At 45.1% G+C, this 27,076-nt stretch overlaps 1 protein-coding gene across 1 annotated transcript in view; it reads left to right on the forward strand.

Annotated features, from left to right (window-relative positions):
• The first annotated feature begins 982 nt into the window (after nt 1-982).
• Nucleotides 983-27,076, forward strand: part of cttnbp2 (cortactin binding protein 2) — a 77,457-nt gene continuing 51,363 nt past the window's right edge. The window contains exons 1-2 of the mRNA XM_080474957.1: nt 983-1,150; nt 12,965-13,072. Coding sequence (XP_080331083.1) covers nt 1,070-1,150; nt 12,965-13,072 — 189 coding nt within the window. The 5' untranslated portion in view covers nt 983-1,069. The remainder of the gene's footprint in view (nt 1,151-12,964; nt 13,073-27,076) is intronic.

A 27,076-nucleotide genomic window follows, 5' to 3' on the forward strand; every position in this document is an offset into this window, starting at 1 on the left:
CGCATCCTCCCTGCATCTATGGGATAAACTGAGATTTCAGCTGTAAGCCACACTGCCGTCAGATTAACCAGTAGAGCTTCTGCTCCGAAATTATTCGCTTTTCTGTCTTCAGGTTTCAGAGCTTCTGAAAAAGATGCTCAGTGTGATGATGTGCTGTAACAGACTGTCTGCATCAGGTAACCCACCACACACTGTGCTCCACCTGTGTCACCCTACTGTCAATCACCTCACAGCAGGCATTCTGAAGGGATTTTAAATATCGGTGAGTATGACTGGTGTTTCACTCATTTGTGAGACGTTTTTAACATGTTGGATATGTAGGATGTGACATTGCCCGGTTTGTAATTTTTATGACCCCCCCCCCCCCCCCCCCCCCCCTCCCCCCGCCCAAAATAAATAAATAAATAAATACAATTCTGTCTATTGTATTGACTGGATTCTGGAAAAATAAAACAAAGGGTAAATACCGAATTAATTGTTACAGAAATTCAAGAAAAACGTAATAAAAAATCACAATCACGTCAAAAACATCAAAACCATTTGATCTTTGTCAGGATTTTAGATTCCAGAACGAACCAGGGGGATGAATTAAAGAATTAATTAAAGAATTAAATGAAATAATTAAAGAATCTAAGTGCTTCTTTAATTCGGCCTGTTTGAGGGCGTCGCGTGCCACACGTTGGAGCTCCGGTGTCAAGGAGCGGACACATGCTGCGGTCAGTCACCGTCCTCCGGTTGGGAGCGCAGCGGCTCCTCGCAGCTTGACTTGTCCGAGCTGGTGCGCCGGTAGGCGGGTCCACGCCCACTGGCCCTCCCCGCTCCCGGTCCCTCCTCCTCCGCCTCTCCAGCTGCGGCCCCGCTCACACTCCGCTCGGAGCCTCCAAGCACGGTGTATCGCTCTGCTCTTTTCTCCCTGTCTCTCCTCCGCCGTCGTGCCCTGGTGTATCCGCCGGTCTTCTCCTGCCTCCCAGCGCCTCCGATGGTCTGTCGGCGGCCTGCTCCCCGGCCCGCGGCTCAGTAGTTGGGCTCCGGATGCGCGCTCTCTCCGACGGACCGCAACAGCACGAAGATGGCGTCGGAGGGAGCCAGCGGAGAGCAGCCTCCCCCGGTACAGACCCTGGCCACCGCTGTGCTGGGAAGTGTGGACACGGTAAGACAGCGGGTCTTGACGGCGCCGGCCGTTTTCATCCTTTACGGAGGATTTCTGCGCGTCTCTGCGGGGGATCGATGGCTGGAAGGGCGCTGCGCATCAATCCGTAAATCAACAGCGGGATTGAGTCCGGATCAGACCGAGGAGGAGGTGCAGGGAGTCAGGGATTGTCAGTGGGCCTCCTGCTGGAGGAGGTGCAGGGCCGGTCAGAGGGCCTCCGGCTGGAGGAGGTGGAGGTGCAGGGATTGTCAGTGGGTCTCCGGCTGGAGGAGGTGGAGGAGCAGGGATTGTCAGTGGGCCTCCTGTTGGAGGAGGTGCAGGGACTGTCAGTGGTCCTCCTGCTGGAGGAGGTGCAGGGACCGTCAGTGGGCCTTCTGCTGGAGGAGGAGGAGGAGGAGGAGGAGGAGGAGGAGGAGGAGGAGGAGAAGCAGGGATTGTCAGTGGGCCTCCTGTTGGAGGAGGTGCAGGGACTGTCAGTGGGCCTCCTGCTGGAGGAGGAGGAGGAGCAGGGATTGTCAGTGGGCCTCTGGCTGGAGGAGGTGGAGGAGCAGGGATTGTCAGTGGGCCTCCTGTTGGAGGAGGTGCAGGGACCATCAATGGGCCTCCTGCTTGAGGAGGAGGAGGTGGTGGTGTATTCTCCTCAGGCTGATCTGTTATTCATACAGGTTGCAGTAAAGGGGTTGATGCTCTGAAACGGCCTCCTGGAAATAGATTTGTGAAAACTAGAAGCTCTTTTTAATTTCATGGAAACAGGCTTTGCTTCCTGAAGTGACCTGAAGGCTCCTCCACAGGTCTGCTCTGACACCTGGAGCCTCCACAGCAGCTCCTCAGTGGTGGTGATGGGGGGGGGGGGTCATGATTTAACCCACAGGTGAGCCTGAGCACAACATAGACGGACAAAGATGCTCCTGCTGCTTCCTCTCATTAACATTAGTTATTGGGTCGTTGAAGGCTCTCTGTAGCAGTGGTGTCAAACATGCGGCCTGCGGGCCTGAAGTGACCTGTTATGGACTCCAGGCTGCCCAGAAGAAGTCGTAAAGTGTAGGAATAACAAAGAAAAGTAATTTATGAGTAACTGCTGTTTCTGATTTATGGGATACATCTTGTGCCAGCAGGAAGGGAATTTTAATTCTTTAAATCTGAATCTAGATGGTCTAATTTTAAAATGAATCTATAAATTCAATTGAAAAATTCAGCTCCCAAATTCATTCTCACTTTTCAGGTCCCGTTTCCACCACAATGAGAACGAGTGTAACCGCAACACTTCCTTCACTTTTGGGGGGTTCGTTTACCGGTGCTCAGATCCTCTGCAGCCATGACTTTAGCATAACGGCTCCCAATGCGGGAGTTTTGGCACCGGACTGCAGACCGGTGTTACAGATCAACTGGTTTCCCTGTCAACTGGTGACCGAGTCTCTTCAGTGCCTGTTGTTGCGGCTAGTCAGGGGAGATGTTGAGAATCTGTCAGAAATCCATGGATTTCCAAGTGAGCAACATTTAGTTTGGAAGTGCCGTACCTTTTGCCAGTCTTATTTTAATAATTGCTGTTACTAGCAACAACTACAGACACTAAAAGAAGTTGGTTAACAGGAAAACAAGTTAATCTGAAACATCTCAGTGCGACGTAGGACCACTGATTTAGAGCCAAGACCAAAGATTTTGCCACGTTTCACCCACGATCGTTATCTTTGGTCGGCGATGGCCGAACATCCCAGTGTGTCGGGGCCTTAAAACACTGAGTTGTCAGTGAGGTACAATCACAAGTTCTTTGTGTGCCGTAAGGAGAGACTGAAGATAGACACTATGAAGGCAATCAGCTCACTCAGTAAATTTTTACTAATGAGCTAAAGGGTTTATTAATTTGTCCAACTGCAAATGGAGGTAACGGTCTTTGGGCACTTCATTCAGTTGTACTTTCAATGCTGCATCAACGGTTGTCTTTGGTCGCTGATTGTCTTTGGTCACTGGTTGCTGATTTTTGGTCTCAGGTCACTGTTATTGGTCACTGTCCATGCTCACTGCATTGTTGTGTCTCTTCCTTTTACTAAAACGTTGCGTCCTTCAGCGGGAGCAGCAGCTTCTTTTACTGTTGAAACTTTTGTCTGTGCGTGATACCAAAGCAAGTCAGAGGACCTTCATCCATGATCTCAAGCTGTCTGAAAAATTAAAGTGAAACATCGGCAGCACGACAGACTTTTACCAGCACATCCCAGCAGAGCCTTCAAAATAAAAGCGATGGACACTTTTCCAGGTCTGCTCTAGTTTCCAGAAAGTCTTGATTTGTCGTTTTCTTTAACATCTAATTGCGACATCCTGGAGGTGGTCCTCACCTCGTCTTGTGTTTGGATGTCGAACCCATCGGGGTGACCGGGCCGACGGTTGGGAGCAACTGCTCCAAGGCGGCTTTGCCTCAGATGATCATGTTGTTCATCTGCCAATGCCAGCATTGGGAGTTTGATGTTCATTTGGCCTTATGTGTCCTCGGGCAAGAGCGGTGAGTTTGTCCTAATGGGGTGAGAGGACTTTGCATGGTGGATCAGCCACTGCTATTTTTGTGTGAATGAGTGAATGCTGCGGATATTTAAAGCATGTGGAGTCTGCAGAAGCCGTGATTTGCAGGTTAAGTGAAGTCCTCAATGTACCAGTATGAGATTGTTAATGGACCCCCTTATAAAATATGAAACCCCCTTGTATTTGCAGTGAAATGTTCATAAATTTCAACCACATAAATAAATATGTACATAGACAACAGAATGCAATGGGTAGTGAATAACAATTTTATTACAGATAAACTATTAAAGAGTGACAACAGGTTCAAATTGGTCGCACATGTTCTTCAAGAACATGGCTTTGCAGAAAGCTGTGGCACGTCTGGTAGCAGGGAGGAGCACTGCCAGCTCTGTCTGTATTGGCGTGGACAGAAGGCTGGCAGCTGCTGCTATCTCCACCTCTGTCTTCTTTTACTTGATTAAGTAGCCAAGACTTTTCTTTATAGAAATAGATGATAACTCTAAATAATATAGTGTGAATTACAAAAAAAAAAAAAAAAGATTTTTAAAACTTATTTTGTCCCAAATCGGCGATATGGGTCTTTGAATATGTTCTTTATTCTAGCAATATTTGGATTGATCAATTTACTGGTCAAGAATTTTTAATTTCACATAATACAATTAAATATTTATAAATATGTTTATATTTGCCGTATTTGGAGTGATTCATTTCCAAGTCATTAAGATCCATTTCTTAGTAAAGAACATTTATTATATGAAACTGTGTGATGGGGGGGGGTCCATTTTCCAGGGGGTCTATATTCAATACGACACCGGCGTTGACTTCAGGGCTGCGAGACAGACGTCTATGTGGAGTCAGTGTGAAAGAAATCAGGTGTGGTAGTTAGTGTGTGGCTATTAAGTTGTAATGTGGGTGGGTAGTATTGTGGGTGAGTTTTGAGTAGCGGTACGTCGAGACTGCAGGAAGAGTAGAGAAGAATCTGCGGGGTGATGGGAGGGCAGTTCACCAGACACCTCTCAATTGGTCTTAATTTCAGTGACTCAGATGGCATAACTGGGAGTACCGTGTCATCCCCCCTCTCAGCCAGGTTCCAGCCAGAGGACGGGGCGGGAGGGGGGCGGGGGGTTCAGCAGCCTCCCCCACCCCTCACCTCTCACTCACCCCCTCTCGCACCCCTGCCCTCACCCCTCCAAAGTTAAATAAAGCTCTGGGCTCTCTTGACGGCTCTCTGTTGGCTGCCAGGGGAAGCTTCTCGTTTGAGAGGACTCTGAAGTACCGGCGGCCTGGACGGGGGTTAGAGGTCACGGTGGGTCACCTCCCGCTCATTTAGCATTAGCGTGGCAGACAGCGAGTCTACAGTCTGCAGTCAGAATTCTGCCTCCTTTGTTTGAGGAGAGAGAACTCGTCCAGTCACAGCAAAAGGTTCGACATGCAGTTATTTTAGACTAAATGGTTCAGGGTGGAGTGGTCCGAGCTCTTCTGGTCCATGTATCCCTCCTCTTAAACTGCAGGTGGGTTAAATGTCTCTATCTTCACCACCGTAACGCTTCCAGCAAATGTATTTTAAACTGTAAGTGAAGCTCAGCTATCATCTCTCAACCATTGAAAGTAAACCTCGGGTGATTAAACTCACACAGCTTGATTTGTTCCAATATAAAGTTCTGGGTAAATTACAGATTTACTGTGTTTTCTAAATCAAAGACTTCATCCGTTGCTGAATCAATAAATGACATTTGTTATGGCCAGTTCCAGGACTTTGGAAGTAAGAGGTATTTTAAGTAGGTTTGTACTTCACTGAAAGATTTAATATCTACAGTTAAAAATATTCATTGAAGCTGGACAAATTTGTTGTTTTGTGCCCAAACTTATGATTTGGTGAAAAGTCTTTTCCTGTGTCACTAATTTGTATTGTATTTTTGTGTTTTTGTATGCCCTGTGGACTAACTACATGTTATTCACGTGGGTAAAATATCAGACTGTAAATACATAGAGGTTAAGACTAATATACACATTACTGTAGTGGAAATGAAAACTGTTTAAATGACACAGTGTGTTGGTGGTAATTGTCTCAAAAACCCTGAAATGACGTCAGTACGATGCCCAGATGTTAGTTGACGATATCGCGCGAATGGACGAGCTTGTCTCAGAACTAAACTTGGTACTTGGATGTTTTTGAGAATCTCGCAGCTTCTAGTCTTTTCTCACTCACACAAGAGGAGAAGCTGCAGGTACAACTTGTTTCCATGGACTAATAGTGGCGCTGGTGAAGCTCCTGGAAGCTACCCAACACTAGAGCGCTCCGATCAGGACAGACTGGATGCTAACCCAGGCCCTGTCCACGACTTGATGGTTCAGAGGTTAACCTGCCTGTTTGTGGTTGAGGGGTGAGTCGGACCTGTAGGATGGTGTGAAGGTGAAAATTATTGGAAACCCATTAAAACCAAAGGAAAACCCGTCACAACACATTTGATACCCTTTTCATCGGGATGGACTGTTGTATATACAGGCAAAGTCTTAGGTCTCTTGGATTTACCCCGTAGGAGGAGTTCAACACAATAATAATGCATGGGTTTTATGTGGCGCTTTTCAGGAGACTCAAAGACGCTTTACATTGCATTATTCATTCACTCCATGCTGGTAAGCTACGTATGTAGCCACAGCTGCCCTGGGGCAGACTGATGGAAGCGAGGCTGCCAAACTGCGCCATCGGCCCCTCCGACCACCAACCACTCACTCTCGCACTGCATTCACCCAGGCAGTTTGGGGTTCAGTGTCTTGCCCAAGGACACTTCGGCATGTCCGATTGGGAGAAGATCCGCTCTACCAACCGAGCCATGCCGCCCCAAAGTCAAAGTCAACGCCAAAGGGCAGACTTCCTGGTGGGTTTAGAGTTTGGGTGTTGGTGACATTTCTTTGTGTCCTGATGGGCTTCAGATCCCTACCAATGTCAAGGATGATATCACAAAGCTTGGAGCCATGGTACATGACAATATAATTCCTTAAACTTTCTCGTACCAATATGTGGCGCTATGACTTTGATTGGACATTATCATATGGATGTGTTCAGGGCAGCACTGTGATGACACGTGAAGTTTCAGGCAGATTGTGGCATTTGGAGCAGGAACTCCCTGTTGCATGGCGAACCATCAGATTTTCATTGGCGCACCATGGCCCCGCCCTTTGAGATCATAGTTACATTTTGATGTGTTTTCTTCAGGAAGGCGCTAAGCGCTAGCCAGTGGTCACATGTTGACTTTGAGCTGAGACAGACGTCAATGTCTTGGTGTAAATTCTTTGTTGATATTTTGAACACAGCTGTGCTCCTATCCGCGCTTCCTTCAACAATTTTTAGAAACTTTCTCCATAATAGTCGGTCATGAGAAGAAGCTCCAGCTTGTCTCCACAGCGCTAACTTCTATTACACCTCTGTGACTGAAGGTTTTCACATATCCTATTGAAATAAAAATGGCCAAAACTGAGCTGAAACTATTTTATGTTTTTTTTTTTCCTCATAATGAACTTGGAGTTAAAACAAGATAATTTAGGGTACATATGGTAAGTGACTAATCTATTACTGTCTGTGATATTGTTTTTTGTTGTCGCCTGCCAAACGGACTCTTCGCAGACTGTCATATTACCCAATAATCCTTTGCTCGCGCTAACAGGACAGGAGTGTGTGAGAAAGTTCCAGGTCTCGTCACATCGCTGGGCTTTCACAGGATGAGTGGTTCCTGTGTCTGCTGGCTCAGACTGCACTGACACAGGCTCTATTAAGACTGCTGAATCTCACAGGAAGCCTCTGAATGGCGGCTGGGCTGCTTGTGCCCTTGGCGCGTGGCTTCGTGGAACAAATTAGCCTTCACTTCCCTCACCTGCTCGCTGAGCAGAAATGCCAGAGAGGAAAAAGAGCCTCTGCACACAAATGACTGTCTCTCACCTCAGCTCACCCGAGCCCCGACAGTTCGTCCCAAAGTCCTTCAAGACAGCCTGAAACTCCTGTGAGTGGTGAGAAACGTCTCTAGGAACATGATGCGAGGACTCCACACTCCCATCTACAACAAAATCAACCTGAGCGGGACTAATGCTATGACAGCTGTTTTCCACTGGATCCACAGATGAAACTGAAGTAAATATTGATGGAATATTTCCTTGAATTTGATCTCTTGTCTGATAGACATCTTTTAGATTGAAATGTTTTCACAAGTGCTGAAAAGCCATTTATTGTGATTTCAAATGATATCAGGAAATGATCTGACAACAGAAGGTTGTGGGGAAAAGCTGGTACTTGATCAATATCAAACCAAAAGTGAGGACAAGGTCAAGGGTGTGATTAAAATAATGAGTGGGTTTATTCACCGCCTGCGAAAAACCAGTCATTCCAAGTAATGAACTAAGTGCAATGTTGAGGCTCATTGTCAACATCTACGTGAACGTTAAAGACTCCCACTATAACGACTAAGTCTGAACTTAGTACTAAAGTAGAGAGAGAGTCTGAGAATTCAGATAAGAATTGGGAGTACGGACCTGGAGGACGATGCACCACAGCCAATCAAACTGGCTTCTGCATTATCCAGTGAGAGTGCATGAGGTTCAAAGGATTTCTGGATGGTATTAATTCTGGGACTAATAAGATAACTAGAGTTGTAAATAGATGCTACTCCTCCTCTTCCACCAGTTTCTCGAGGGATGTTATAATTAATATGAGTGGTCGAGCAATTTAATATTTAGCAATCCACATTTGATAATTGTGGGTTTTGTTCAGCGACAGAGAAACATTTGATTTTATTCCAGTAAACTGAATTTCTCTTTGTCTTAAATTGAATATTTGGTAGTTGGATGGTGACAGATGCGAGGGAGCAGCAGAGAAGTATATCAGACTGTGTTTGTGTTTGACTGTGTCTGTTTGTGGCTCCTGGTCTGGACTATGTGTCGTTTGAGAATTTGAGGGTACAACAAAATCTGCCATATTTCTAGGTAAGAGAGCTGCACTATCCGCAGTGGGAAGGAAGCCGTCTCTCCTCATCAGACCAGGTTTCCCCCTCAAAATTTTCCAATTGTCAACGTAGCCCACGTGGTTTTCGGGACACCTTCGAGACAACCAGCGTTTGAATGAGGACATTCGGCTAAGCATGTCACCACTGGTCAAATCAAGTACGGGTCCAGAAAAAATTAAAGAGTCCAACAATATTTTTGCAAAGGGACACACCGGTGTAAGACAAATATTTGTGACCTCTGATTGGCGTAAACAGGTGTCATTACCACCAGCATGGATTATGATCTTTTACTTTTAGCAAGCAGTTTCAAACAAGACTCAACGTCACCCGCTCTGGCCTCTGGGATACACTGAACTATGGTGCCCGGTGTCTTTAAGTTCACGTTTTGGACTATGGAGCTGCCAATAACCAGAGTCTTTTGCACAGCGGGTGTGTCGCTGAGTGGGGAAAAGCGATTCGAACTGTGAACAGGTCGATGGTGAGAAGTTCCTGGGACGCGAAGAACTACGCTTCCTCGCACAGTCAGCCGGCCGGCCTGGTGTCCCAGCTGCTCAGTACCAGCTGGAGGACGGCTAACAGAAACAACTGCACTCGGTCGGCTACATTAGCATCTACTGCTAGCTGAGGGCGCAGAGCCGGGCCTCAAACTCGGTCACACTCGCCTCCACAGCTGACAAACTGCTGCACTTAATACAGATACCGCTATCGCTAAAGATGGTAGACAAGTGAGAAAACATCAGACACACTGGTGAGGACAGGTGAAGCTGGTGCTGGTGCTGAACAAGCTACGATTAACAACCTATGAGTTACGGTGCCGTTTCAGCGGTAAAGATTCCTATAGCAGAAGGGCAAAAGTTCGCTTGAGCTTGATTTTCATGATGAGTACAGACCGTGAAAGCAGAGCCTCACGATCCTTCTGATTTTTGGGGGTTTGAAGCAGGAGGTGTTAGAGAAGTTACCTCGGGGATAACTAGCTTATGGTGGCCAAGTGTTCATAGCGACGTCGCCTTCTGATCCTTCGATGTCGACTCTTCCTATCATTACGAAGCAGAATTCACCAAGCGTTGGATTGTTCACCCACCAATAGGGAACGTGAGCTGGGTTTAGACCGTCGTGAGACAGGTTAGTTTTACCCTACTGATGATGTCTTGTTGCAATAGTAATCCTGCTGGGTTTTTATATTTCTTTAGTGATTCATCAAAGTCCCAATAATCCTGTCAAACCTGCGTTGACATTTATCACAAATGAGTTGATAGCAGAAGCAAAAGTTCTGACGTGACGCTTGTTGGATATATCACATTAACCAGATCGTCTGGTGGAGCAAATAGGCTAATGTCCACAACACTGCCTGGAATCCACTAAAGTCAGCTGCTCTCTTTTGCTTCTTTTACCCTCCAAGGATTCCACTCAGTTTCTCACATGGGTCCTTGAAAGCTTTTGGAGGCTTGTTCACACAGTAATGTGGAACTTTGCTTTCTGGCTTCAGATATTCAAGGATATGACCTGAGAGGTTAGAAGTGTTTTCCATGAACTGACACAATGAAAGATGGACTGAATGGACAAAGCCTTTTCTGACGGTCCAAAAACGGACATTAAACAATTAAAACAAAACTGTACAGACGTCAGAAATGACAAAAACGACATTAAGAATGAGAAGGAGGACACACAATACAATCATGAACAACTCCTAATGAGCCATGTGAGACTGAAAGTTTAAGAGAAGGACATATAGTGTTATGTTCACAACAGAAGTGATACAAAATCACCTCAGCAGTCAAGAAATGATCGGATGTGTAAAATAACCAACCTCAAATCAACCAGGATAAAAACAATTCAAAGATGTTTAGAATGATCTTGGTGAAAAAATGACGATACCATGAAGTTGAAATACAAAGTTGTGCAAAAAAAAAAAAAAAAACCTTGACTATGGAAAATAAAGTGACACACTAATGAAGAAAGTGGAACAAAAAATAGCCACGAAATGATGAATGAAGACAATAAAGTGTGAGAAAGTCCTCTGAAGGTTTCATTCTGTCAAAATGATTTTAAATGAGCTTCTTTTTATTCCTTCGCTTGAAGCTTTGGAGGTGGTTGGATGTGAAATGGATTTTACTTACAGACGCTGTTTATCTTTTCATGAAGTCGAGTGGAAGAAGCTTTTAATTGACGTGAGGGAAATGTGGAGTGATGGTCCTCTTCCCTCTCCGGCCCCGCAGCTCCTCCTGACCGGAGTCAGGAGGACCTAATGACCAAACTGAGGCCCCGTTTACACGAGAACACAGTTTCATGTCACGGCGTCGTTTTTGGTCGTCATCCACAGGAGCCCGAAAACATTCTTCTTTTTTTTTATGTCTGTTTATTATGTCTGTTAGCAAGAATATGTAAAAATTACTGCACGGATTCTGTCTACATTTCCACCACAGATAGAGAGTAGGGAGGCGGGATATATAGTATAGTTGCATGCGGACCCCTGATGTGCGCCATCCATTATACTACTCCGTACTACATCTCTGGGCTCATGTCGGTGCGAGTTCCATAATGTGACATGATGATCCCAAAAATAATTGCACTTCAGGGGGCCCGGCGCTCTCCTCCTTTAAGTTAGGATATGTCACGCCAGGAGTTCTGAGTCGCAGCTCTCTGCTTCGCACCACCTGCTGGGACTTTCTCTTGTCTTCTCCAAATGTTTCTTCAAATTTAACGCAGTGGTTTGGAAGCGAGACGACACTTTGTCGCCAGCAGAAAGTGTACAACAAACCTTAGAAATGTCATTTTAAGCCGACACAAACTCCAAATAGTTACCATTTCCTACTAGAAGCGCGCGTCTCTTCTCTTCCCTTGTTTGTTGTTTACGTTTGTGTTGCTGGCTGCTTGGCGAGTGACTTCATGCTGAAATAGTGAGTTGCCGCATACGTGACGTCAGCCCCCGAGACGCAAGAAGAAAAGAAATAGAAATATATTTAAATATCATCTCTGCAGTTGTGTTATTGTCGCAATGTTAAGATTCAATGATGATGTTCCTATTGTGTTACTTGAACACACGTTGGAATGTGTGTGTGTGTGTGTGCGTGCGTGCGTGCGTGCGTGCGTGCGCGCGTGCGCGCGCATGGCCGGTTGGAGGAGAATGAATATGCGGGCATCCTGATTAATCTATGTCTGTTACAGCTTGATAGTGTTGGTGTGGTTATGGCCCTACAGTCTTTAATTCTGTTGAAGTCAGAAGTCTGTTACATTCATGACCTGAACAGACGTTCTCGCTTCGTTCAATAAAAATTTGTCTAAAGTCACAAATTATTTAGTTAAATTATTTGGAATTAATATAACACAGCTCGAAAAGTTGAATATATATAATGTATTGAAAAACTTTATGAATTTGAACAACTACAGTGGAAAAGTTGTTTTCAGCTCTTTTATCATTTGTATCAAATCAAATGAAACTTTATTTATATAGCACTTTTCATACAGTCTGTAGCACAAAGTGCTTTACAGACAAAGAACAAAATAAATAAATAAATTTTATGTTTCAGCAGTTTCAGTCATTTTCAGACATTTGTGCAATTCAGAGGTTTTTTTTCTCTCTCCTTTATTTATTACTCTTTTCACATACCTTTTAAAGCTCCAGGTAAAGGTTGTCAGTAAATGAGAGTAACTGTATTGTCTTCTGAAACGTATTTGGATTTTATCCTGTTGATATTGGCAAGAGGAGATATTGAAAAACCAACATATCTCAGCTGAAGTGGGACTGTAGAGTCATTACAGTGGGGCTGTAGAGTCACTACAGAGGGGCTGTAGAGTCACTACAGTGGGGCTGTAGAGTCACTACAGAGGGGCTGTCGAATCACTACAGTGGGACTGTAGAGTCACTACTACAGTGGGACTGTAGAGTCACTACAGTGGGGCATTAGAGTCACTACTACAATGGGACTGTAGAGTCACTACTACAGAGGGGCAATAGAGTCACTACTACAATGGGACTGTAGAGTCACTACTACAGAGGGGCAGTAGAGTCACTACTACAGAGGGGCAGTAGAGTCACTACTACAGTGGGGCAGTAGAGTCACTACTACAGTGGGACTGTAGAGTCACTACAGAGGGGCAATAGAGTCACTACTACAATGGGACTGTAGAGTCACTACTACAGAGGGGCAATAGAGTCACTACTACAATGGGACTGTAGAGTCACTACTACAGTGGGGCAGTAGAGTCACTACAGAGGGGCTGTAGAGTCACTCCAGAGGGGCAGTAGAGTCACTCCAGAGGGGCTGTGCGCACAGCTGATCTGACGTGTTGCTTCTGGTCTGTGTTACAGAAATGTGAGTTCAACATGGATAATCTGAGCAAGCCGGAGCTGCTCACCCTGCTGAGTATCATGGAAGGAGAGCTGGAGGCCCGAGACCTGGTCATCGAGGCACTAAGGGTGAGTGTGGCACAGTAAAACGCACGCACGCACACACACACACACACAAAAGGTCTGTTGCCGATGCAGTCACTGTCAGGTTTGCGTCGGTCCTGGACATTTACTGTCCACAGTGGTGGTGATACATAAAGAGTGACGAAGCCTGGGACATTATTGGACGAATGCTGTGACTCTAATTTAATGCAGACTGAGAGTTTGGACTTTAATGGAGGATTGAAGAATGGGACTTCAGTGGAGTGGCGAAGATTGGGCCTTTATTGGACGACGCTCAATCTCAGTTTGCCGAGCGCTGGCTGAGTCTCGGCTTCGTCCTGGAGGTCGCCTGTTCTTTGAGGGGCAGGAATGCCGAGTTATTTCCGAGCGAACCCCTTGCAGGTCCTTCTCTCTTTCTGAGCTGCTATATTTAGGTCGTCACAGTTTGTCCTCCCTCCACTGAAAGGCTGTCCTTTGGAACTCTTAAAGGTACAATAAGTGAGATTTAATGCCACCTCTTCTTCTTTAACCGCTCCGTCGACTATCGGCGGCTCTCTGAAGCAGGGGTCTGCAGCTCACTGCTCTCCAGCCGGTCTCCAGGATGTCTACAGCACATCGCTCTGCTGCCACTCTGCAGGCGTTCTAGAGCTACTCTAAGGCTGCTCTACAGCCACACTACATCTGCTATACCGCTGCTCTTGAGCCCGTCACTTTACAGCCACTCTTCAGCTGCCCTATGGCCATTTTATACAGCCTTACTATGGCTCTACAGCCGCTCTACAGCCGCTTTTCAGCCGCTCTACAGCCGCTCCAAAAATAAAATCAGTTGTTTGCCACTGTTGGTGTATTAATCTGATTGTAATTTGAACAGAACAAGCCAACTCAGAGTCCAGAACCGCCATCACTACCGTATTGGTCCAGTTGAAGACAGTGTGTTTTTTCTCTCTGGGTATCAAGTCTGATAAAGATCCTTGTTCTTATGTCGGGATTATACCAAAGTATTTCTTTGAAATCTCAACTTGAAAATGATGTTAACAAGTGTCCGCCATATTGACCAGCCTTCAGTTTGTAAGTCTCCAGTGTTTCACTGACATCTACCGGGACGCCTGGATAACAACACATCCATACTATTTCTAATAATTAACCAGTTACCAGGGTAAAGTTGTAATGTCCTCCCTCAGTGTGTGATAGTTTCTGTCTGCTCTGTGTGGCTCTGTCTTCTGGTGATGTCGGTGTGTTTGAGGGAATCAGACTTATTACAATCAGATCTTTTCAGCTGTGGGGGCTGTGTGATTTCCTGCAACATTTAAGACTGCAGTTAGAAATAACTGAACCTCGGGAGCAGAAACAGGCTGCATGAAGGAGTTTGATCCGCTCATTAATTACACCTGAAGTCAACAACATGGACAGATGCTGATTATTATCATTTTAAAAGCTCTGCGTGAAGCTCCACATTCTCTGTTTAGGACTTGTCTCTCTTTAATGCTGCAGACACTCTGTTGGTCTGTCTCACCTGCACAGGTGTCTGTCCTTGCCTCATGTTATTGCCTCATGTGTTCCTGCTTCCTGATTAGTTGTTTGGGGCTGTCTGATGTGTGAAAGGTCCTGTACATCATTACATTGTGCTAAAATGTTAATGAGTCAAGTTTCCCCCCATAATTCACACAGAAGTTCACACGTCAACAAATATTCTGAGAAAATCCTCTTTATTAATCGGGTGTAAAAGTACCCCCCCCCCCACACACACACACACACACACACACACACACTGTGACGTTATACTAGAACCTTGCTGAAAGTAAGTCTTTAGAATTGTAGGATTTTTCCCTTCAAAGCAAAGGAATACCAAAAAGTCACTGACTGCTTGAGGTTCCTGAGTGAAGGTCCCACCTTGTGTTGGAAATATAAAATGTTTATTTTAGATTTTCGGAGAATGTACAGCTTATCGTGTGACTCACACACTGGTCTGGTGATTCTCTCCCAAAGCTGTTGCAGAACATTTTGCTCTGCTGGCAGGGGGAATTGAACCACTGACCTTTTGGGTGTGCAGTAGCTTTCCTGCACTGTTTTCATTGTGCGTTTGAAGGGATGTTTGTCGGCGAGCTGTTCCTGTTGCTGGCGACCTTGCAGAACAGACTCCACCTTGCTCGGCTGGTGGCGTCACACGCTCGCGCTTTGTGCTTTCGCAGCCTCTTTGTGCCATCGTGTCCGTCTGTGTCTCGTTTTGTTCTGTGTGAATTCAGGACAGTCCGTCACCTCTCCTCTGGTGCTTTGTGTTCGTGGTGTTGGGTTGCTTGTTCCTCCTGCCTCACCCATAGTTGACCTTTTCCTGCTGGCATTAAGAGTCCCTGCAGGCTCCACATCTTCTTCCTGTGGATGGATAATCTACCCGGGCTTCAATAAGGCCAGCCGCTCTGCTGCTCCCGGCTTCCAGAGCACAATGAGCCTGTTTGTTCTGTCGCTGATGAGCCCGGAGGAAGAGACCAGAAGGAGCAGGAAGAAGGACCGAGGGAATACTAAATAATGAAGAGCTCAGAAAGATGACTCTACTATGGAGAAACAGAACCAGGAAATGATGGCGGCTGGATGATGGAAGGAGTCAGTAAAACCAACGGTGTGATCTCTCCGTCGGCTGTGGTGTTCACAACAAGCTCGCCCTGCTTTTTGTCCAAGGTGTTTCGCGTGGGCTCAATTTCACAACCGTCCTGCACTATCTGTGCCATGCCACCCCTCCTCCTCCTCCTCCTCCTCCTCCTCCCAATTGTGAAACTCCACTCGCTCACACACTAAAGGCCAAGACTGAGTGTCTGCTGGTTGGCACGACTACAGCGATTGTTTACGGTGTTTGGGTGCTATTAAGAGCCTTTGGTGGCTCAGATTAATTGGTGTGGCTAAAGCTGGCTGAGCCGCTGTATCGGGCTTCATCCTGGAGAAGAAGAAAAGGGAGGCGGTAAGGAGATTAGCCAAATGACAGCTACCATAGCCGCCAGCTACACAAGTCACCAAGACCCCCGCGCCAAGAGCTGTTCACCCAGGGAGTGTCTCAGTTCTCAGGGCAGGAAGTTTCAGGTGAAAGGTCTTTTTTACCACTGATGTCCCTGCTCATCCTGTGAGCGGTGGATTTGGTTTAAGAGATCAGCTCTCAGCAGATCGTTGTGAGTGTTGAGCCACAGTTAGGTTCTCTGATGTCCAGAAGGACGCTCCCACCAACACACATTTCTCCAAAAAGAGTGTTTTAAAATCCTCTTCATTGCTGAGAACAAAAGGGATGTACAACATTTCAAGGTCATTGAATCTCACAGTGAAAAGGAGAAAATTGCCAGGTCTCTACTCAATGTAGCGCCAACTGGTCCACTGTCTGTTATTGAATTATGAAAATGACCAAAGGTTGTACATTTTTTTAGCTAGTGCGGTAGGACGCCGTTCAAGCTTAATGGAGCTGATTTATTCAATTCTGTTTGCTTAGTTTGAATGGCAGGGATGGTTTAGTAGCACACAAATAAAATGAGTGTCATCCAGAACAAGGAGTCCTCTTATTGGTGCTTTTGTCTGCTGTCGCATTAGTTTCAGTCTCGTGAATCCAGCTGTGGTACGGAGCAGAAGCAGCTGTTAGGCGTCTTCCTGGGCGGCTTTCTAAACCAGAGTCAGAAATCATGAGCTGGCTGTTTGTTTCTTGGTCTGGGAGGGACAGAGGGCCAGATGGAGCTTTCCAGATTGGACTCCTGTGTCCTTGTGCTGAGTTCACAGTCAAGAGCCTGAAAGAATCGGATGAGACGCCTTCAAAATATCAGTCGTCGTGCTTCTGTCAAAGATGGACTCATGTAAACCAAATAATTCCTGGTCATATTGAATGAGTCATGAAGTGTTGTCCTTGTTCTGACACATGGGGGAACTAGTAACTTATCAAAGATTCTGTTTTCATGCATAATTTTTCTGGTTTAAGATCATTGTAAGGGTAATAAGCTCCCCATGCACCAGGGTGGGATTAAATGTTGGGTGCGTTGTTTCTAATGAGACTTTCAGAGGTCGGACCATTTTACTTTTATTACGTTTTATTAGCTATTAATGATATTACATTTTTTAATGTTGTTTGAAGTTACATTGGAAACTATGATTGGACAAACTTGACTGCACAAGTTTGTTTATTTATTGAGAAACACTGGAAGTGAATTTCTGCTGACCTTATTTCATATGTGAGGCCAAATATTGGGCACCATCATGTTCACTGACGTTTAATTAGGGCATCCTCAGTATTTTGGTAGTGGCATTATTCCTGGTGTGGGCTGGTGTGAGTTTGCAGTATCGCGGTGAAATAAGGTCACGCTGATGTTCAAATCTGCAAAACGTCTCTTCCTGAACAAAGGCTGAGTGCTGATCTGGGGGCAGTGTGAGGTTACATTGGTACAGACAGAGGCGGTGCAGGAATCCAGCTGGACCTTCAGAGTTTGTTGACCTGATGCTGACGAGGCTTCCTCTGGGGTCATGTGACCACCATATGACTCAGAGAAAGAGAGCGAGCACATGTTGGAGCTGCTGACAGCGCCGAGCTCACAGAGCCACACAACACATGCCCCGAGCCATCAGCCTTTCTCAAGCGTCACGTTATCTCCAACCATCTCACTATTTAAGGCATGCCCTGTTGCTGGGCTTTTCCAGAGCCCTTCCTCCTCCCCACACTCTTCCTCTGCTGAGTCATTGAGTCTTGGGCATCCAAGCTCTTCATCACTCACTGCATCTTTATTTGTGTCCAGTTTTGTCTGTGTGGACAGAATGACAGCTTATTACCCATCATCATGCCCTTCTTACTTTCTCCTTCCACGCCTGTGTAGTCTTCTTCTCTGCACGCTGCACAGGCAATCTGAGGGAGGGACTTGCTCAGGGACCCACGGTGCAGGTTTTTTTTGGGACTGTGGGAGGAAACCGGAATGCCCGGCGGAAACACACACACACACACACACACACACACACACACACACATGCAAACTCGACAAAGCAAGGCCCCAGGCTGGATTTGGATTTGAGCCCACAACCTTCTCGCTATGTTAACGCTTACCACTGTGCCACTGTGTCAGTCAACTTGCGTGTTGGTCCCACTGAACAGAACAGTCTTCATCTCCACCTGATCTCATCTCTGGAAATGAAATAAGGACCTGGAATCTACTCCAGCAGAGGAGGTGTTTGTCATCACTGTGCTGGCAGCGTGTGTCGGCATCACAGTTTATCATGAAAGTGTTGCGTTATGGGACAAAATGTATTAATGGGGATTTGTGCAACATGAGATTTACTTTACCTCTTAGTTGTCCCTTCGTGCGCCACAACAGAGTGGCTCTACAGAGCCAATACAGAGGGGCTGTAGAGCCACTACAGAAAAACAACTTATGGACGTTCTTTTGTTCGTCTGCTGTCCAGATTTTGATCCATACTTCCTGGTATCAACTCTCTCTCACTCTTCAACTAGACACGTGGACCAATCAGCATCCAGCACTGATCAGCCTGTTGCCTAGCAACCAACCACCCACCCACACACACACACACACACACACACACACACACACACACACACACACACACACACACACACACACACACACACACACACACACACACACACACACACACACACACACACACACACACCGCCCCGACCAGCAGACCCTCTTCTTCACTGGCTTGCAGGCTCATGTTTCACTGCCTCCCACTGACATGCCACTTGAGAGGCTAAAAAGGCTCTCAGAGTCACATCCGCCACCATCATCCATCCATCCACCCCCCATGTTTCAGGGGAAAGTGGTACGACCTGTGTTTGTGTTTGTGTGTGTGTTTGTGTTTGTGTTTGTGTGTGTGTGTGTGTGTGTGTGTGTGTGTGTGTGTGTGTGTGTGTGTGTGTGTGTGTGTGTGTGTGTGTGTGTGTGTGTGTGTGTGTGTGTGTGTGTGTGTGTGTGTGTGTGTGTGTGTGTGTGTGTGTGTGTGTGTGTGTGTGTGTGTGTGTGTGTGTGTGTGTGTGTGTGTGTGTGTGTGTGTGTGTGTGTGTGTGTGTGTGTGAGAGAGAGAGAGAGAGAACTGCTGGATTGATTAATTAGACACATTCTTCATGAAATATCCTGAAATAAGTTTTTAGGCTTCAACTTTTGTTGTTGAACAGTGGTGTCTAACAACATTTGAGTTTGCTGGCCACAGATGAATTACTATAGGTCCTGGTTATCAGCAGGTTTTTGGAGTCTGTAGGCTTTTCTGTGATGTATAAGTCATGATCAGAAATCCCGGATGGTTCCTCCATCCTGCTGCCTCTTAATGCTGCATCCTCCACCATCAGCGGCCCCTTGCATTTTTAATCTGCCTCTGGTCTGAATACACTGAAATGTCTATGGTCACATGAAGGAGATGTTGCTATAAACACAGGTGAAAAGAGAAAAACCTACTTTATAAACCTCTGTCTTTCTGCTGCAGAGGGAAATGGAATTCGACCTCAGTATGGATACATCCATTCAAGCACATGAAGCTGACAGTTTAGAAATTCAGTATATATATAAATATATATATTCACCGGCCACTTTATTAGGTACACCTTGCTAGTACTGGGTTGGACCCCTTTTGCCTTCAGAGCTGCCTTAATCCTTCTTGGCATAGATTCAACAAGGTACTGGAAACATTCCTCAGAGAGTTTAGTCCATATTGACATGATAACATCACACAGTTGCTGCAGATTTGCCGACTACACATCCATGATGCGAATCTCCCGTCTCACCACATCCCAAAGGTTCTCTATTGGATTGAGGTCTGGTGACTGTGGAGGACATTTGAGTCCAGTGAACTCATTGTCATGTTCAAGAAACCCGTCTGAGATGATTGGCGCTTTATGACATGGTGCGTTATCCTGCTGGAAGTAGCCATCAGAAGATGGGTACACTGTGGTCATAAAGGGATGGACATGGTCAGCAACAATACTCAGGTAGGCTGTGGCATTGACACGCAGCTCAATTGGTACTACGGGCCCTAAAGTGTGCCAAGAAAATATCCCCCACACCATTACACCACCACCACCAGCCTGAACCGTTGATACAAGGCAGGATGGATCCATGCTTTCATGTTGTTGATGCCAAATTCTGACCCTACAATCCGAATGTCGCAGCAGAAACTGAGACTCATTAGACCAGGCAACGTTTTTCCGATCTTCTATTGTCCAATTTTGGTTGCCGCTCACTGGATATTTTCTCTTTTTCGGACCATTCTCTGTAAACCCTAGAGATGCTTGTGCGTGAAAATCCCAGGAGATCAGCATTTTCTGAAATACTCAGACCAGCCCGTCTGGCACCAACAGCCATGCCACGTTCAAAGTCACTTAAATCACCTTTGTTCCCCATTCTGATGCTCGGTTTGAACTGCAGCAGATCGTCTTGACCATGTCGACATGCCTAAATGCATTGAGTTGCTGCCATGGTATTACAAATTCGCGTTAACGAGCAGTTGGACAGGTGTACCTAATAAAGTAGCCAGTGAGTGTATATACACACACAATATGTACAATATGTCCAAAGTACTGCAGGGAGCAAAGAGCCTCCAACTTCAGAAGACTTTAGAATCTGATAGAGTTGTTGAAGATTGAGATAAAAGGCTTCAAATGATCTGAATATGTACATTACAGTTCAGGGACAATGTTTAGATGCTTAAAGCCTTTGGAGCATTTTTCATTTCTTTAAACTAGACAGGAGGGTGAAACTGATCCGTCAGTGATGGTCTAATCCCAGCTCATGTTTGATATTGTTGCATAAACGTCAATTGTGTTTTTTTGTTTTGTTTTAATTGAAGCCAAAATGTTAGCACAATAATGTAATGGGAACAAACCTTTGAATACTCTTCACCCAGAAACATTTAGCCTCGTTGTTAATGTTTATTATGAGCAACTCGGCCGGATTTCTCTGGATTCAAATCTGTGTGTTTTTAGTCTTTTTATCCTGCAGTTGAAGTGGGAGATTGAAATATGCCTGACTGAATACAAGCTTTTACATGTTTAATGCAGAGTTAAACACTTTTTCTTTTAAAGCTCCAGCATGTAAAACTGTTTATGTGGATCACATGTTAGGGTCCAAGCCCTGAAAGGGCAAGAACTAGGGCTGAACGATTTTGGAAAATAATCGAATTGCGATTTCTTTTCCTCAATATTGCGATTGCGATTTAATATGCGATTATTTTTTCAAGGTCCTCTTCTCACGTATTTTTCAACAAACACAAATCTGTATTATAATGAACAATATCAGATCTATTATTCATAAATTGTTCTTTCTTATATGCTAGGCTTATGTTTATTTATCTTCTACTTCAATTACAGTTGTAAACTTACTAAATACTGTGACTTGCAGTCTTGTAAGCGTTCACCACAACAAGCCAACCGCTTGTCCATTGTGCTTATCAAAGCCGTAAACCCAGGCTGGGTCACTATACTAATGCAGGGCTCGACATTAAGGATCAAACTATTTTTGTTCCATTTGGACAATGTGGGGGTCGACGTGACATCTCATAATAAACTAGTTCTATCTTTAGAATCTCAGAATCACTTTATTAATTCCTGGGGAAATTATTCAGCCAGGCATCACAAACCGCAGTGTTTCCAGCTCTAATGCAGCATAAACGATTGGGACTATTTTCAGGGAGTTTAGTGTGGAGTAGGACGCAGCTTCACGAAGGTGTGAATTGACTGCTCCAGCGGAGGAGCGAGCTGTTCATTGTTTTGATGCCGCGGTTAGTGCCGTTCTCCTCGGCAAGCTGGAGTTTTAAAATGGTGACGTCTGTTGACCAAGTGACCGCCTCGCTGTACAACGGCTTTGCTAACATCCATGTTGCTGTGTTGCTTTGCTAACATCCAGGTTGCTGTGTTGCTTTGTGGTGTTTTCAGCGTAAAATCCATCCAAACAGCAACATGTTGTCATGAAAAGTTGGATAGCACAGTGCTACTTCCCTAGCCTGCTTGCTGGCTGCAAACTGTGGAACGGATTTCCTGACTCATTACTCCTCATCTCATTGAGACCCGCCTCCCTTCAGGAAATCCAGTCCACAGTTTGCAGCCAGCGAGCAGAGCAGCAGCAGGGAAACACTTAAAGTTCAACAACAGTGAAGCACAGACGAGGCTTCATGGAACAGAAATCTCCACAGGTTGGATCAGAAATTTCCGATCTGTGAATTATGTTGACATCGGAACCCGATACCGGATTGGATCGGCTCCATCCCTAAAAACCACTACCCGTTCGGGCAAGGTGGGCAGATGATTCACTTGCCCGAACAAAGCTTTTACCAGCCCCGGACGGTCGGACAGTCCTTAATGTCGAGCCCATTAAATGGGTTTTATCTTTCACTATGAACTTTGTTATGGCCTGAGTTATTTCCACCTGCCGTTTTGAATTATGTCCATAAGGAGTAATACTGCTGCTCTGCTCCACTCGCTCACCACATATAAGTGGGCGCATGACACGCTCAGGACACGCAAGTCGTCACATGACCAGATCATGTGAGCAGTCAAATCGCAGCCCTTGCGATTAGAAAATCACGTTTTATCATATCGCGATTTTATCACAAATGCAATTAATCATTCAGCCCCAGCAAGAACCCTATTGGATAGCCCCCATTTTAAATTTTCAGGTCATTACGCATGTGTCTTGCAAAATGGCACCATAGCGCCCCCTACATTGTTTTCACATTTGTAACATCTACTACGGGCAACACATTGAACACGTTTCACCTATGTCCAAGAAATTTGGTAGACATATGCAGCACGTCAAGCCACACAAAAATGTCACTGACACTCAGACTCTAAACCCGACAGGATGTCCTCCATTTTGCGTTATGTGTGAAACATTATCCTCCAAGGCATTAGAGACCTGAAACCTGGTCAGTATATACAACAGGCCTTCATGAAGAAAGTGTATCAAAACGTATAATCTCAAAGGGCGTGGCCATGGCGCTCCAATGAAAATCTGATGGTTTGCCATGAAACAGGAAGTGACGTGTAACTCTGCTCTACATGCTTCGATCTCCCTGAACCTTCACGTGTGTCATCACAGTGCTGCCCTGAACACAACCATATGGTAATGTACATTCGCGGTCATCGCACCACGCTGTGGTAGAAGTAATTTCAACTTCTTTTACACATCTACGATCACAGTTGACCCTCATCACATCCATAGGCTAAAATACTTTCTCAGTCGCAGCGCCACCTGGGGGACATTCTTCCAATCGCTGACCAGCAAGGATATGAGGACACGTTCAACGCTGCTTGCAGCTATAATATTTTGTATAGCTATAATATTTTCTTTGTGTTATACACATTTTCTCCATTTTTCTCCAAGTCATCCATTAGGACCAGGAGGGATGTTTGTGTATAAACAGCGTTAAATCATGTTGACAACTGATTATTTGAACTTCATTATTTCCACATCAAACCTGGAGATGACAGGAGAGAAGCACAACAATCAAAAAGAAAAAAGAAAAGCATAAATACAAGAGGTGAATGTCAAATAAATGATTAGTTTTCATGCACTATGCAAGGAAACAAATCATTTCCTGTATTTTTTCTGATACAGTATATGTGGTAAATGTAGTGATATCTGGTGCTTGTAGTATTAACACATATTTACGGTACATCTAAAAATTGGAAAATATAAATATGCAGATAAATACAATAGTATTCAAAATCCATAGTATGATCATGTAAACATTTAGACACGCTTTATAAATGTGGATTATTTTGCACATTTACCATAAGATATGGGTATTAAAGAACCGGTTCACATCTGTGAGAGTCCAGAAATGAACCACCCGTGAATCACTCCTCAGTGCTGTTGGGTGCTCTCAGTGCTTCTGTATGAATCCATGCAGCAATGTTGGTGAAGAGCTCAGGAAGTAGGTCATTGCAACCATCCGTCTCACTCTCTCTTAATCCTCCCTTCTCGTCCTCCTCCCCCCTTTTATATTTGACTGAATCTCATTCAACACTCCTTTTTTCTTTGCATAGTGAAATACAATGAGCTGTATAACAGAGGGTCCAACACTGCATGTGTATAAAGGATTGGGTTAATATGAAGAAATAAAACTATATCCCGATGAACCTGCTGATATTTATTACAGGACGGAATGTTACTATGTGCCCTGATTTAGTTTGCACACTTTGCTTTTCTCCTTCTGTTCTGGTTGCACCAGGCTTTACCTGTCACCTCTGAGTCACTGAGAAACGGAGGCTGGTGGAGATGACGCTCAGCTGGTTGTGAAGCACGTAGGTTGGCTTCAGACTGGAGACTGATGGAGGGGGATGGAGTTTACTGATGGAGCACATTTTACTGCTTCTGCAGAGTCTGCCTGGTTCAAATGATCAGATAGGCACTTACTCATTCACACAACAATCCAATGCTTCCCAAACACTTGGAAAAACTGGCACTTGGACTCACACCCATGCCAGAGATGTTAATCCAGCTATCGGTCGTGGCCTGGAAGATGACCACAGCGTCTCCATATGAAGGTCCATGTAAAATATAAGCTTTTACAGTGAGTTCTCACATCACCTGAGCTCAATTACCAGTTTTAGACTCCATAAATAATATGTTTCTGTTCTTTTTTGTGTATGTATTCTGTTGGTAATGAGCGAAATGAAGAGAAAACTGAGGTGCACGGTCAACTTACAGGAGACCTTCAGACAGTGTTGAGTAGAGATATGCACAACAAGCCTTCAAATGGATTCAAATACACACAATACCTTTCAGAGAAGTATTTGAAATACTTCACGATAACTGTAACTGTATTCTGACTGTTTTGAGTGTTTCCTGGCTTTTCTGCTGTTTCTGGTAAATGGAGCCAAAATTTACCAGTAACATACCATGGCAATATAATATCGTTAGTAACCCATTATTGAGTGCTATTTTTCACAATTTGTGATCCTAATCTTAAGCAAACGCTACCTTTGGACTGAAAACAAGGAACCAGCCGAGAAACTCAAGAGTTTAACTCTGGAGTAAACACAAGTTTACTTGTCCTCCATCCCAAGTCACAAGAAAATGGTCAAATGTTCAAACTTTGCTGTTGGTAGCAGTTGTATTCACTGTTGTATGAACCGTCATCTCAATGTTCCGCTGCTCACTGTTGGACGCGTTAGCTGAGTCCAGGCCTGCAGCTTCTCTTCCGTTTCAGCCATTAATCGATTGTGGCGCCCTGCAGCACATCTCGCCATCTCCCCACTGGCCTCACAGTAATGCATTGTAGCTCAAGCAATTACAGTTACAAGCATTCAGCAGCTCGACAGCACTCGGTCTGCATTCTTCTTTCTCCATGCTCACGTATTCACCAGAGCTTTCCAGGGAAACGGTCCCAACAAACACCCCATCCTGCCACTTTCACGCTCTTCATGGTGTGATCGTGGTGAAATGGAGCTCATTGGGAAGCAAGTGTGGGGGGGCGGAAGTCGTGACCGATGTGAATGAGAAAGTGCTATCTAGAGGGATTGTGTAGACAGCTACCGCTTTGTCTCAACTCCAACTGGAGTTCCTGAGTAACACTGGCAGCTCTGTTCTCACCCCGGACAGCCATTTCTTGTTAGATCAGCATAAATCCGTGTTTCTAAGCGGAAGACTGCCTCTCTTAGGGTGTGTTTCTTCTCCTCCGGCAGTTTGGGTTTGGCTTTGGAGAGCAGGTCAGACAGTGGACATGGATGAAGTGCTTGTTACTATTCTGTCTGTGCAGATATCATCAGTGTGTGTGGCTGTACTGGGACTCAAACTTCCGGATCTGGAACAGTTTATGCATCACTTGGTTTGATGATTGATGGGGCTGTGGCTTACTGAGATAAAGATAGAGCTGCACAATGTATTGTTTGAGCATCGTCATCGTGAATTCTCTCTGTGCAATAGTCACATTGCAGGGCCTGCAATGTAGAAGGCAAATTAACTCCAATTATACGTCCAAATTGTCCCTCCTAACTCCTTATCTATGGACTTTACCTTAACCGCGTGGATGACGTCACGGGGTTAAGGAAAGGTGTTAGGATGTTTCCTAAAGTAGTTAGTGAAAGTCGAACACGTCAGTGTGGCAGGCGGACGGCACTTTCACTTAGTGACGTCATAATTATGCGACGGCGGCGCAAGTTGGTGACGTCTGCCATGGTGGGGAAAGAACTACAAGTTTCCAAAAATGGACTACAAAAAGCGCATTTGGGTTTTATATGATTTAAGGTTGTTCAAAGCAGATTATTGCTTTGGTAACTTACATGATCTGCTCCTTTTTTCCGACATAGTGAGTTTCCATAATCGCCGCAAGGAACTGTGAGGCAGCATGAGCTGGCCTCCTTTGATAAAGGAAGCATCAGTGGTTCCTACGCTAAAGGAGGCTCTAAAGGAAGCAACGAGCCTCCTTTCCTTAGCTTATTGAGAATTCGGACAGTCCTTATCATGGCCGCCACACAAAACACTTCCGGGATTCAGGAAAAGTCCATAGTTAGGAGGGACAATTCGGACGTACCTAAAGTGTTGGTGTCTAATTTCAAGGGTAACCCACACACTGTAATCCACCAATGACAATTGTTCTTCATAAGTTTGGTAAAGCAGACCACAGCCCTGCACATGGGAAATGATCAATGAATAAGAGAAAATCATGAAAAGGAAGACTTGGTGCCGGAAAGAAAAGCAACGTCAGTTATCTGAAATTTGGCTACATTGATGATATTGGTCAAACACTCGCTCCGTGTTGACAGTTGAACTTGTATAATTGAAATGTTCACATGCATTTAACTGCTTGGTAAAGAAAACAGATTTGCTAAAATGTTCAAGTTTCTCTTCATCTTTGTTAAGATTCAAAGATATCTTCCCATGCACTGTTACTTTGATTAAAAAGATTAAGAATTTGGGAAACTAAATGGGTAAAATCTTCGACTAGAGCAAGTTCAACTTATTGACTCTTTTTACAAGTTGTTGAAATTGTATGTTGTGACTCATTAAGGCAACTGCCATTCTGATTCTTCTTTACCTCCTCTCTGGTCATTGTTTCAGGCAACAGTGCCCC

The sequence above is a fragment of the Lipophrys pholis genome, assembly GCF_963383615.2.
Source record: "Lipophrys pholis genome assembly, chromosome: 11".
Lineage (NCBI taxonomy): Eukaryota > Metazoa > Chordata > Actinopteri > Blenniiformes > Blenniidae > Lipophrys > Lipophrys pholis.